General features: G+C 37.6%; 1 protein-coding gene across 2 annotated transcripts in view; it reads left to right on the top strand.

The window, feature by feature from the left end:
* LOC134534331 (uncharacterized) overlaps positions 1-13,530 on the top strand; it is a 19,603-nt gene extending 6,073 nt beyond the window's left edge. For both annotated transcript variants that reach the window (XM_063372728.1, XM_063372729.1), the window contains exon 2: positions 6,583-13,530. In XM_063372728.1, the coding sequence (XP_063228798.1) occupies positions 6,583-10,474 (3,892 nt within the window). In that variant the 3' untranslated portion in view covers positions 10,475-13,530. The remainder of the gene's footprint in view (positions 1-6,582) is intronic.

Here is a 13,530-nt window from a genome sequence, read left to right as displayed (position 1 = left end):
ATCATATTCTGACACAGGAGCTAAGAATAAAGACCCTTAAACAAGTTTTGTACCAACTGAATAATTTTTGGACTTATTACTAGAATTATTTTTAATGATTTCTGAAGCCATAGCATTTCCAACATTTGTAAAATATCTATTTAATGTGTTTGCAGCTTGCTCAGGATTTGACATGGCATTTATTATTACTTGATGTAAGCTTTTGGACATACGCCATCGATGAGCATATGTATGTCTGTAGAAGAAAACTACAAAAAACCAAAAGACAATAACACAAATTAAGCAAACAATTGCTGTTGTCAACAGGATATAAACACCACATAATATTCCATAACAGGAATATGGTCAACAAAAAGAGAAAAACAAAGAAAAATGGACTAACAGAACGACAAAAAAACCCACAAATGATGACAACACAAAAATATTGAACCCCAAAAAAATTCAGCACAACAGTTGAAACGAGACAAAAACACGACAAAACGAAAATACGAAACAAACACAATAGTTTTCCAAAACAGAAGAGAACTAAAAAAAAACCACAAATTATGACAGCACAAAAATATTGAACCCAAAAAAATTCAACACAACAGTTGAAACGAACAAAAACACGTCAAAACGAAAAGACGAAACAAACACAATAGTTTTCCAAAACAGAAACAAGCGACGTTTCGGGAACTGCTATCTGCTCCCGTCCTCAGGCAGAGACGCACATGGTTTCCTTTTCATTTTATCGGGTTCCTGTATGAGTGGTGTGGTGTCTTCCCAGAGAATTTTGTGGCTATTTTCCCATGTATGTTCAACAAGTCTGGATTTTAGGGTTTCACCCTTCTTGCAGTTGTTTTTGTGTTCTTTGATTCGGGTGGATAGCGCTCTGCCAGTTTCACCTACGTGCACGTGGCCACAAAGATAATATGGCATTTATTATGTTATTATCATTTAATACAGTTTTAATATCTACTTTTTTCATTTTTTGAGCCAGTAACCTCTTTAATAATATTCCAAACTTTTTTAGAATCATTTTTTTGCTTCAGCAATTTTTCTTTTATAATAATTGTCTTTTGGTTATTCGTATAAGAGACGTAAGCCTATTTCTGTAGTTACAAAATTTTTGTCTTAGCTGCCTATTAAATGGTTGTTTGTTTAATTGTTGTTCAATTTCGTCTCGTGTTCTAATAGATTTTATCAACCCGATTGTAATCCATGGTTTTAACATTTTTACTGACTTACGTGTATTAACAGTAAGCGAACTAGCTTTGTCTATGTAATTTTCTATCAAATTTACAAAATTATCTTTTGCAATATCAACATTTTGTTCATTTAATACACAATTCCAAGACTTGAATTCAAGAAAATCAGATAAAATTTTTCCATCAAAATTTGTTTGTATATTGTTTTTCCTAAGAGACCTTTGACACACGATATTGTAGCTAATAACAGTAGCAAAATGGTCTGTAATAATAATGTGTAACACAGCAGCATAAACATCATTTTTATTTTTTATTTTTGCAAACGCATGGTCTATACAGGTTTGTGTGAAAAGTGTTTTGCGTGTATATTCGTTAATACAAGATGTCAAGCCATGTTTAGCAAGAATGTTTAAATATTTTTCTGTGTATTTATCATAAACAGTCGTACGTATATTTATATTCATGTCACCAACTAGCATTAATTTTGAAGTATTGTGAACGGTGAACGCATTGTCTAATGAATTAAGGAAGTCGTCAAGACACCCAGAAGGAGATCTGTAAACTGCTAAAAGCGAAGCATGACTTGAAACAGCGGTGTCGCTGTAACCATTGAATATATATTCAATGCTGTAACTGAGCGCGACAGTGACACGCAAGCAGACTGCTCCCGCGAGGACAATCTCCTCTACGTCAGCAGCCAGCTCGCTTCTGACAAACACTGCTACTCCATCACTTTTATGAAGCGTTGTGTTGCTAAAGTATGCGCTGTAGTTCGCAATGGAGTACAACGAACTCTGCCCGCTTAGCCAGGTTTCAGTTAGAACTATAATATCAAATTTTACTCTAATATCTGATAATAAGACCAAGAACTGTTCAAAGTTTTTGCTTATACTTCTAATATTTAAATGCAAGACACTACAACCATTATCTACAAAATTTCTATCTGAAAATATCTGCATCTAATGGTTGTAAAAGTTCATTCATAAAAGATTTTTGGAAACTTACGGATTAACTAGAAATTCTTGTAGGCACTAAGTTTTCAAGATCTGACGGACGTCTGATTCTTGTGGCATGTTTCCCTTCCTCTTTTCTTACAAATATTTTCGCGTCGCGTACCCACACAAACTTGAAATTGTTCTCTCTTGCTACTTTCTTTGTTTCCCAGAGAAGAGATTTATTGTAGTGCGTGAGATGTTCATTTATAAAAATCCTACTTGCAGGAAATCTAGCTTTCACATCTGAAGCCAACAGCATCTTGTTTTCTTTGACTTTCTGTAACCATTGATCTCTTGTTTGTCGGGAGAACAATTGAGCAAGTATTGGCCTAGGCTGGTCTCTTCTGTTGCTGGGTAATCTGTGAGCAACTTGGACATCCTTGTTGCCCACGTCAATGCCAACAGCCTTAGCTATTTCGCCTACTACAGCAATACAGTTTTCGCCTCTCGTTTCAGTCATACTAACAATTTCAATGTTCATGTTTCTACTGTATTGTTCAAGTTCATTAACTCTTCTAGCTCGTTTACCGATTTTTTAAAACCCCATTTTTTTTTCACTAGTCTATCTTTTTTTTTTCTTCAATTATTTTTGTAGTAGCACGAAATTCCTCGAACTGTTCAGATATAAATTTGACACTGTTCTCCAAGAGTTCTATTTTTTGAACAACTTTTTGGAGAGCCGGTAACTGGCGGTAGATTTCAGCCACTTGTTCCAGTAAAAGCTTTATATCAACAACCAGATCAATATTACTCACCTTAAGGGGCCCGCCTACCTGGTCACACAGACGGTGTGCAGAGCTTCAGGAAAAACAACGCGATTTCAAAACTACTCCAGATATCCGCGTGGGGCCTATTTACGAATAGCATTTAAGAGTTCGCTGAGGACCGAAAAGTACTTTTAATTTCGGATTAAGTTTTTAAACTGTATTTTTAGAAGCGTTAAAATGCCTAAAACGCGTGTTTTCAGAGTAATTTTTAGGCATAAAACAATCAGTACAGATTCTTGAAAGCACTTAAGGGGCTTGCATAACACCTTTATCTTCATTTCTCCGCCATATAATGTTACGGTCACCGCTCAAATTTCACAGTTATCCTGTGACGACGAGACGAATGCGCGCCAGTTCAGAGACTTGCGCTTAGAGGCTATACCGCGCTGGAAGCACCAGCGAGCGTCGCGCTTATCATCCCGCCTCACTAACACACATACACCCCTGACGAGGCGGGCCCCTTAAGAGATTTGCACTTCTCACATTTCCAGGTGTCTTTCTTCAAACCAAGTTTTCTTAAGTTTTCTAAAGATGTGCACTGAACATGAACGTAATTTTCACAAATCCCTGAGCATTTAATAATGTCTTTCATATTCGCCGTCTCCAGACACATTAGACATTTACCACACACTTCTGAATCATTTGACATTGTTAAGTAATTATTTATATATTATTTATATAATTATTTAATAATAGTTTAAATACTTTTTTTTAACACTTTCACTAGGCACGATACTTCGCGTTTGAACGGAGCAACGGTCGACACATCTGCTCTCTACCGTGGTCAACTGTCATGTATTAAATAACATTGATAAATTGCATTGCTAGTGCAGTAAATATAAGTAACGGGTAGATAAATGATAGCACTATATTTTTATATTATTAGGATTGACTTCTTGGGGAGGGGGGGGGGGGAGACGTCCCAAAGGTTGTCTGGAGCTAGTTTATTACCTGTTTATTACTTCAGAAGTCGTATTATCCAGTGTATATTTTACCCTTTGGGGGGGAGGGACACTTGCCCCCCGTGCCCATTTCTAAATCCGCCTATGATTTAAGTGTAAGTTATATTGAGTTCTTTCCTGTACCTACATGTATCTAAGCTAATATAAGGAAATACCTATTAAATGTTCAAGCTCTTTCTAACAAAAAATAATTTACGAGTATAAAATCAGTTATCTACTTTATATATGTCCACGTATCTACTTCCCCGTCATCACCGGCCACTGGCCTTGCCCAACAGTCACCTGTCACTGCATTGCAGTGCTGCAACTTACAACCTGTGAAATTCCCTACCGTGAACGCCAATATATTTTTTTTCATCCTTTTAAATAATAATTTGTTCTTTCCGGAGCCTTCGGGCCACCATTTTATGATTTTTTTCTGCCAAATTTATTTACAGATAATTTTCATAAAATTGTTATTTTTACTTGAAAAATTATATTTTATTAAAATTCTATACTATTGGACGAAATATCGATATTTATACCAAATTATCGATATTTTGAACCAGAAGTATCTTTGCCATCCCTAAAAACATTAATTTAACTTGGAAACGTCCCTCATTTGTCCATCGGTATTAAAGCAGGAAAAGAGGGGGCGTATTAATGAGCCCAAAAGAGTAAATATAATAATAATTGATTGTAGTTTTAATAAATTAAAAAGTTTTTATTTTTTCCTTAATTACTCATTAAAGAGCAAGGCTAGGTTTGTAGTTTTGAAAATAACTTTCAGATTTCTTCAACCTTGAGCGAGTAGCGACTAAAAGCCTAATCGGTGTTGGAACTATTGACACATTTGAAGAATTTTGGTACATGATTAAAGTGGGCCTAAAATGAATTTACCTGGAACTCTATGTTAACAATGACATCCCACACACGTCTGTATCGAGAAAAAAGTTTCGATAAGATTTTTATTTGTGAAGTTCTACAATATGTTTTACATGGATTCCATTTTGGGGTCAGAGCAATAAAAAGTTTGTGGAAATGTTAATTTTCCATCTTACCCAGTACAGACAAGAACTCGGAAGTTTTTTTTTTTGCAGACGGATAGACAGATCTAGACTTTTTAGAGAAAATAACATACATATCATTCAGATATTCAATTCTTAAAGTAAAGAACTCTTTTGAAAAAAGTTTAAATAATGACTTCGAATTTAGTTTTAATTCATTTTCTGCTTATGATTTTGACTTACAAAATCTCCACATTCTGGAATAATCGTAAAAAAAGATAAAAGTGTTATAGTGTACTGCCATTAAAAGACAAAAATTAAATAAAACAAAAAATTATAAATTTTAGATAACAATTTTAATATCCAAGTCCATCCAAGGTCACTTGCATTACGTGATGAATGTGGAACAAGTAGTAATGTTCTGCATCTCTTAAAAAAGTCTCATATTTCCATTTATAAATTTTGTTATTCCATTGCTTTACAGTTAAGGCAATATTGAAATAAGTCCTAGAACTTTTTCCTCAAATAATTGGTATTACTATAATATTTCGAGTTTCATTCTTTTTTTTTTTTTGTGAAAATTCAATAAAGTCGACTTAAAACCATTTTCCCTTGAACATTAACCATGTCTCGTACATTTTTTTTAATAGTGACAAGAAACTATTTAAGGAGCTGATGCATACTTAACATTAACACTATTCAGCTTTTAACTAACTATGCATCAACTTTTCTAAACTCATGATAGCTTTGTGCACAAGTAGTTACGAATGTCCATTAGTTGCGTGTGATAAAATAAGTAGACGGGTGATAACATTGTGTGATAGTGAACACTGAACAGATAGGTACGGTTTAAGCCATTACAATAGTCCCACAAACATTGCTTTACATTTGTGCATGATAGTTTGTACAAATCACGCACACAATTGAAAGGCGTAGCTTATTTTTCGGCCCTTCGTTGAATTGTGTAAGTTAACATATTTTATGTGGAGGCTGTTTATCTTATGAATGTAAACATTCACTCCGAAACAAGGACACTATATAGAGAATAAAGGTTAATATGCTTCTTTATTGTACTACCCCTACAATTATGGTGATTATGTTAGACCCCGAATCTACCACAGTATAAGCCGCGATGCACTTACAGTGATTGTAATAGTGGTGATTCTGTGGTCTTTGTCACTGCCTGTCACAGCATGGAGATGATTATTACATAAAACCGAGTCATGAACTCAGTAAGGAATTTTAATACAAGTCGACCCCCGACCCAGCCAAAGCCAGTACCTATTGATTCATAGTGGCGGGTCTAGAAATGGGTAAAGGAAGGTGGTGCTCTGTTCTGAAATGTGTTGTTTTTCCTGTATTTCCCACTAAAAATCATTTTTTTTTCCAGTGTCAGATGCAGTCAGAAGGGAGAATCAGCTCTTTAAAAGACTCTTGTGGATTCGCCACGGCCATTCTCTATCCAGATGTTTGATCAGTAGATCAATATTTCGTACCCTCTTACTATATTAAGTTATAAATAACTAAATATTACTGAGAGCCAGAAATGTATACACTGTGTTCATATTAAAATGATAACTCAGAAATGTTCCTCGATGTAAATGGACTAAAATTTTACAGTTTTGTTTTTATAAAAATAACATGCCCCTATTGAAACAAAACTTAAATTAATTCTTTTTTTCCAGGTGCACGATGGCTAAGAAGCTTTACTTCTACACCACCTACGATGACTATAATTGTATATACAAATTAGGTCTCGTATGGACTTACGAAGGCACGCATGGTGAGGGGATATACCTCTCAGAAATGTCTCCCAAGTTCGGTCGAAAGGCAGTTTTTGAGCATTTGCACTCGGGCCGGCGGGACATGTATCCCCGCACGGAAGTTTGCCTGGAGACGTCAACGAAAGTTTGTCTGGAGACGTCAACAGAAGTTTGCCTGGAGACGTCAACAGAAGTCACCGTCAGCAGGGTGACTATGAATTCAGGACATGGGGTTTGGCTGTGCAAGTCTCAGCTACCCTTCGCGGCCTTTGAAGTCGGATACTTCCCGGCTGGGAACGCCTGGAAGAAGACTCCTCTCAGGGGTCAGATCCAGCTTGAGCACTACATTCTGAGCAACACGAAGTCCCCGGTGGCCCAGCTCAAAGAGCTGCTGGACCGCCAGGGGCTGATCTCGGACTTCAAGACTGCACGCTCCGGGGACACATTCAACTGCACGGCCTCGTACAGGAACAAGACAGCGCAGGGTAGCGGCCGATCCAAAAAGAGTGCCAAAAATGAAGCGGCCAAGGTTCTCATCCGCCAGATACTGTGTGAGAAACCTCATATATGCTTACAAATACAAAAACAGCAGACAAGTGAAAATATCAAGTGTAATCCCCCTAAAAAGAATGATGCTACAGATGAGATATTTAATTGGTTGTTGAAATGCAATACTATACGTTCCTATGAGAATGATAAAGAAAATAATTCAATTGTAGCAAGTGACATTAATGTAGCAACTAAAACACAAGAAAAAAATAAAAATGAATCAAAATATATACCTAATAAAGAGGATGGAACCAATACTTCAAATCTCGCTCAAGAAAAAAAAATTAAAAATTTAAAAGATATGTTCGAAGACATTGACCACGAGCAATGTATACCAGTACCTACAAAGAAACCAGTTATTTCAGACAGCAAAGAAATCATGTTTAGGTTAAAACTACCTTTAGGTGAATCTATTACACGAACAAATAATTTAACTGATAAAACTCAGATAAGTATGGTATCTCGAGGAGAAAATTCACTACTAATGATGAACAGTCAGGATACAAGAAAAATATCCACCTTATCAGACATAGTAAGCAACACAAATGATTACCAAAAGTCAAAGAAACTATCTCCCATAGCAGATGTTCTAGCCAGTATCAATAACTGTCCAAATTCAAGCGAGCTGTCTCCAGAAGGAGATGGTCTAGACAACATGAGTAACCATCCAGAGTCAATACTGATGTCTCCAGTAGGAGATGGTCTAGCCAACATGACTAACCATCCAGAGTCAAGATGGATGTCTCTAGTAGGAGATGGTCTATCCATCATGACTAACCAGCCAGAGTCAAGAAGAATGTCTCCAGTAGGAAATGGTCTGAAAAGCATGAATAACCATACAGATTCAAGGAAGATGTCTCCAGTAGGAGACCTTCTAACCATCACGACCAACCATCTAGAGTCAATACTGATGTCTCCAGTAGGAGATGGTCTAGCCAACATGACTAACCATCCAGAGTCAATACTGATGTCTCCAGTAGGAGATGGTCTAGCCAACATGACTAACCATCCAGAGTCAATACTGATGTCTCCAGTAGGAGATGGTCTAGCCAACATGACTAACCATCCAGAGTCAAGATGGATGTCTCTAGTAGGAGATGGTCTATCCATCATGACTAACCAGCCAGAGTCAAGAAGAATGTCTCCAGTAGGAAATGGTCTGAAAAGCATGAATAACCATACAGATTCAAGGAAGATGTCTCCAGTAGGAGACCTTCTAACCATCACGACCAACCATCTAGAGTCAATACTGATGTCTCCAGTAGGAGATGGTCTAGCCAACATGACTAACCATCCAGAGTCAATACTGATGTCTCCAGTAGGAGATGGTCTAGCCAACATGACTAACCATCCAGAGTCAATACTGATGTCTCCAGTAGGAGATGGTCTAGCCAACATGACTAACCATCCAGAGTCAAGATGGATGTCTCTAGTAGGAGATGGTCTATCCATCATGACTAACCAGCCAGAGTCAAGAAGAATGTCTCCAGTAGGAAATGGTCTGAAAAGCATGAATAACCATACAGATTCAAGGAAGATGTCTCCAGTAGGAGACCTTCTAACCATCACGACCAACCATCTAGAGTCAATACTGATGTCTCCAGTAGGAGATGGTCTAGCCAACATGACTAACCATCCAGAGTCAATACTGATGTCTCCAGTAGGAGATGGTCTAGCCAACATGACTAACCATCCAGAGTCAATACTGATGTCTCCAGTAGGAGATGGTCTAGCCAACATGACTAACCATCCAGAGTCAAGATGGATGTCTCTAGTAGGAGATGGTCTATCCATCATGACTAACCAGCCAGAGTCAAGAAGAATGTCTCCAGTAGGAAATGGTCTGAAAAGCATGAATAACCATACAGATTCAAGGAAGATGTCTCCAGTAGGAGACCTTCTAACCATCACGACCAACCATCTAGAGTCAATACTGATGTCTCCAGTAGGAGATAGTCTAGCCATCTTGACTAACCATCCAGAGTCAAGATGGATACCTCTAGTAGGAGATGGTCTAGCCAACATAACTAACCATCCAGAGTCAAGTATGATATCTCTAGTAGGAGATGGTATAGCCAACATGACTAACCATCCAGAGTCAAGAAGAATGTCTCCAGTAGGAGATGGTCTAGCCAGCATGAATAACCATTTAGATTCAAGGAAGATGTCTCCAGTAGGAGACCTTCAAGCCAACACGACTAACCATCCAGAGTCAGTACTGATGTCTCCAGTAGGAGATGGTCTAGCCAACATGACTAACAATCCAGAGTCAAGATGGATGTCTCTAGTAGGAGATGGTCTATCCATCATGACTAACCAGCCAAAGTCAAGAAGTATATCTCTAGTAGGAGATGGTCTAGCCAACATGACTAACCATCCAGAGTCAAGAAGAATGTCTCCAGTAGGAGATGGTCTGGCCAGCATGAATAACCATCCAGAGTCGAGAAGGATGTCTCCAGAAGGAGATGGTCTATCCAAAATGAAAAACAACCAAGAATCAAATAAATTACTTCCTACAAATGATGGCTTAACCAACATAATGAACCATACAGAGTCCAGGAAGCTGTCTCCTATAGAAAAATTTCTAGCACAAGTTAGCAACTGTTCAGATTCAAGAAAGCTGTCTTCCGTAGTAGATGTGCAAACCGGCATGATTAGTTGTGTGGAGTCAAGGAAGCAGTTCCCTGAAGCAGATGTGCTAGCTAGAAGGACAAATCATGTTGAGACAAAAAATATATCTGCCATAGGAAATCCTCTAGCTAGTGGCACCAACCAACTTGAGGTAAAAATGTCTTCTCTAGAAAACAAGCTGGCCAACATGGCAAACTCTCCCGAGAGCAAGAAGCTATCTGCCGTGGGAACAGTGCGTGCCAGTGTAACCAGTCACCTAGAGACAAGAAAGCTAGGCTTCGCGGGAGAATCGCCGCTCGCCAGCGTGACCGACCGTGCGGGGACAAGAAAGCCGACTGCAACTGTGGCCAACCTTCCAGACACGAAGGAACCGTCAATGGAGACAGGCATCCAGGTGGCGAGACATGACGCCGACGTGGCTAACGCCGTGGGGGAGCTTCAGAACCTGTGCGTGGCGCGGCGGTGGCCCCTGCCGAGGTACCGGGAGGTGTGTCCGCCCGGGGCTGATCGAGGCACGTTCAGCATGGACTGCGAGCTTCTGGACTTCCTCCAGCGAGGCACCGGCTTCTCCAAGAAGCGGGCCAAGCATCAGGCCGCCCTCAAGATACTGCAAACTGTTCGGAACCTAACATAACCTAGCATATCACGTGACACTTTGCAGGTAGGACATTGAGGTTTTTTCCTCAAGATACTGCAAACAGTTCGGAACCTAACATAACCTAGCATATCACGTGACACTTTGCAGGTAGGACATTGAGGTTTTTTCCTCAAGATACTGCAAACAGTTCGGAACCTAACATAACCTAGCATATCACGTGACACTTTGCAGGTAGGACATTGAGGTTTTTTCATCAAGATACTGCAAACAGTTCGGAACCTAACATAACCTAGCATATCACGTGACACTTTGCAGGTAGGACATTGAGGTTTTTTTATTATTAGAATTAGCATCGTATGCACATAAATTTATCAATGAATGAATGTTCTATATAAAAAAAATTGGTTGTCTGCAAAGTTGGTTTACGGACGATAGTTTAACGTGACGTCATAATAAAACATTGATGAAATGATTGCATACTTTTATGAATAAAATGGAATCATTTTGATTGAATTATCACTATTTTGTATGGATACAAAGAAGGGGTGAAATGAAATCTAAAATTTAATTGATAAATTTACTTTTATTTGCACTTATTAATTCAAATATGTTTATTACTTTAACGAAGAGATTATTTTAACTATAACTTTTATACATGTTTGCTATTTAACTTCTTCCAATCTGTGTTATTCTGTTAAGGATAGGACGATAATAGGAAAAGTAGGAAACGAATGGGAGTGTTTCAAGTTTAATGTGCCTCGAAAAAGTCAAATCGATGGTTGTTCCAATCGAGTGGAAGAGAGATAGATGCGGCGCAAGCGTACAATGAGCGTAACGGGACAATGTGCGTAACGGAACACTTTTTCGTGCGTACAGCCGGCGTTCATCGATTTATTAGACGTTGTCATGTCAAAAAAAATGTGTAAGAATGCATATTAGTATACTTATTAGTTTATGTGACTGAATGCACAGATCCAGGGAGAACAATGAACCAAGATGTACCGTGTGTGATTTTGCACGTGTGAATACATGTATGTATTCGAGTGTCCTACATGCATGCAAGTTTCGACGAGCATATAGATGTCTAGGTATGTATGAGTGTATACATAATGCGATGGTAAATGTATATCAATAGGTCTATTCGTTATATATATGAGTATATTAGAGGCGTGTAATTTCACGGCTACTTTTAATGAATTCCTGTGAAGGGGTGCGAAAATAATATTAATTGTAAAATAACTGGTACCAAATATGTAATAATATTTGTCTGATTTTTATTACTTTGATCAACCAGCTATTTTTTATGTTATTTCTTCGGATCTTACAACACAATTCATGGAACTGGGTTTGAGTGCCAGTCCACCTATCCTGATTTCGTTATTCATGGTTTCTCTAACTTACTCCAGACAACTGCTGAAGAGATTCCTGAGTGCAGTTCTTCCCCAGCATCCCTTCCTTGTGTATTGCTCTCGTTGAGATGTAAAAAAAAGTTTTGTAACTCAGTACACGTGATAAAAGTGAAACTTCTGCGATTCAAACCTCGACTCTTAAGTATATCGTAAGGGGTAAAATGGCAAAGAGAGAGGGAGAAGGGTGGACAGAAAGGAGGCAATTTTCTAAATAATATTACTCACAGTTTAAATACACCATAAAAAAAACACTGTGCTTGTTATTATTTCGTCAAACAGTTCTGCCATTTGGAACACGCCAAATCTCTGAACAAAATACGATATTCTTTACAGGTAGAGCTATATATGCGGCAAATGCAGGGACTGTCTAAACAGCGCTCTCTATGCTGCTGGTTGAACAAGGAGAAATGCGAGCGCGCTGGTAGCAAATATTAAATTCAAGGCACTCGCAGCTGACTGCATTGGATACCTATATCTATTTTCCTGAAACAAACGCATGCGCACACACTGTATTATTATGTGGTTTATCTCTCTCGATTTTTTTTTGCGGGCTACAAATCATCACACAAAGGAGGAGAACGAAAACGAGCCCAGCAACGTATATAGCACAATGCTCTCTTTATTTATATTTGGCCAAGTACCTATTCTCTGTCCTTTTCGCGTGAGAAACGTTTCACAACAATGTTTCACGAAAACTTTGCATAAAAATTCGGCTTTGAAATTGTACTCTCATCGCGCCCAAAGAAGTTTCACTTCAAAAACATTGATATCTATCAGTACAAACATTTATATTGTAAGTTAGAGCGATAATACTAGGCCAGTGTTACACTATGCGGTTGAACCAGAGCGGTTGCCATTTTCCACTTGGTGGTTTATTCTACATCAGTTGTTTACATGTTCTGTTGTGGTGAATTTACTTAGTGAGTTCTTGACAGGCCGGCATTGTGCATTCTAGGAAAAGCGTTCGAATGAGTATTCAACAAAAAAAATTCTGCGGAAACTTTAACAGTGGTGACAAATGCATAATGTGACACCAGCTTAATTATCTCCTGTTCTACCATTTCACTAACAAAGTGTTATGGGGGGCGAAGTTGATTGAAATATTTGTGCATAGCTAAACAATATTCAGTTTTTTTTTCCTCAAAATGTTGTATATTTGCAGATGCGTTGTAAATTTCAATGCTTCAACACTAACATAGCACATGAGTATTTAAAAATATCACTGCATTTGCAGTATTAAATTCTTACATTACTTATTTTGATTTTAGTAATTTAGGTCTTTTACACTTGTAATTAATTAATAAATAATATTTACTCAAGAGCTTGTAGATTCTGTATAATTTAAACTAGAAACTTTTATAAACTAGCAAAAAAGTCAAATAATTTAAATTTTGAATCAGTAATTATATAAAAAATATGGTGTATGAAAAAAAATTGTGTTGGCGTCTGTTCAATGGATAGTAATATTATGTGTTTATGTGTGATGTAACTTAACTTTTAGAATAGATTGGGTGTAACTGATGTATTAAACCTATAGTCAGTGCAATATTTACGAAATAGCTTGTACTACTAGGTTTAAATCATTAAAGCTTTGTTATGTAAAATGTTTTATAATACTATTGAAGGTTTTGTATTTTTGTAAAAAAATATCCAGTTGCATTTGTAAATAAATTATGTACGAAA

The sequence above is a fragment of the Bacillus rossius genome, chromosome 7, assembly GCF_032445375.1.
Source record: "Bacillus rossius redtenbacheri isolate Brsri chromosome 7, Brsri_v3, whole genome shotgun sequence".
Lineage (NCBI taxonomy): Eukaryota > Metazoa > Arthropoda > Insecta > Phasmatodea > Bacillidae > Bacillus > Bacillus rossius.
This window is presented reverse-complemented; position numbering and strand designations above follow the sequence as displayed.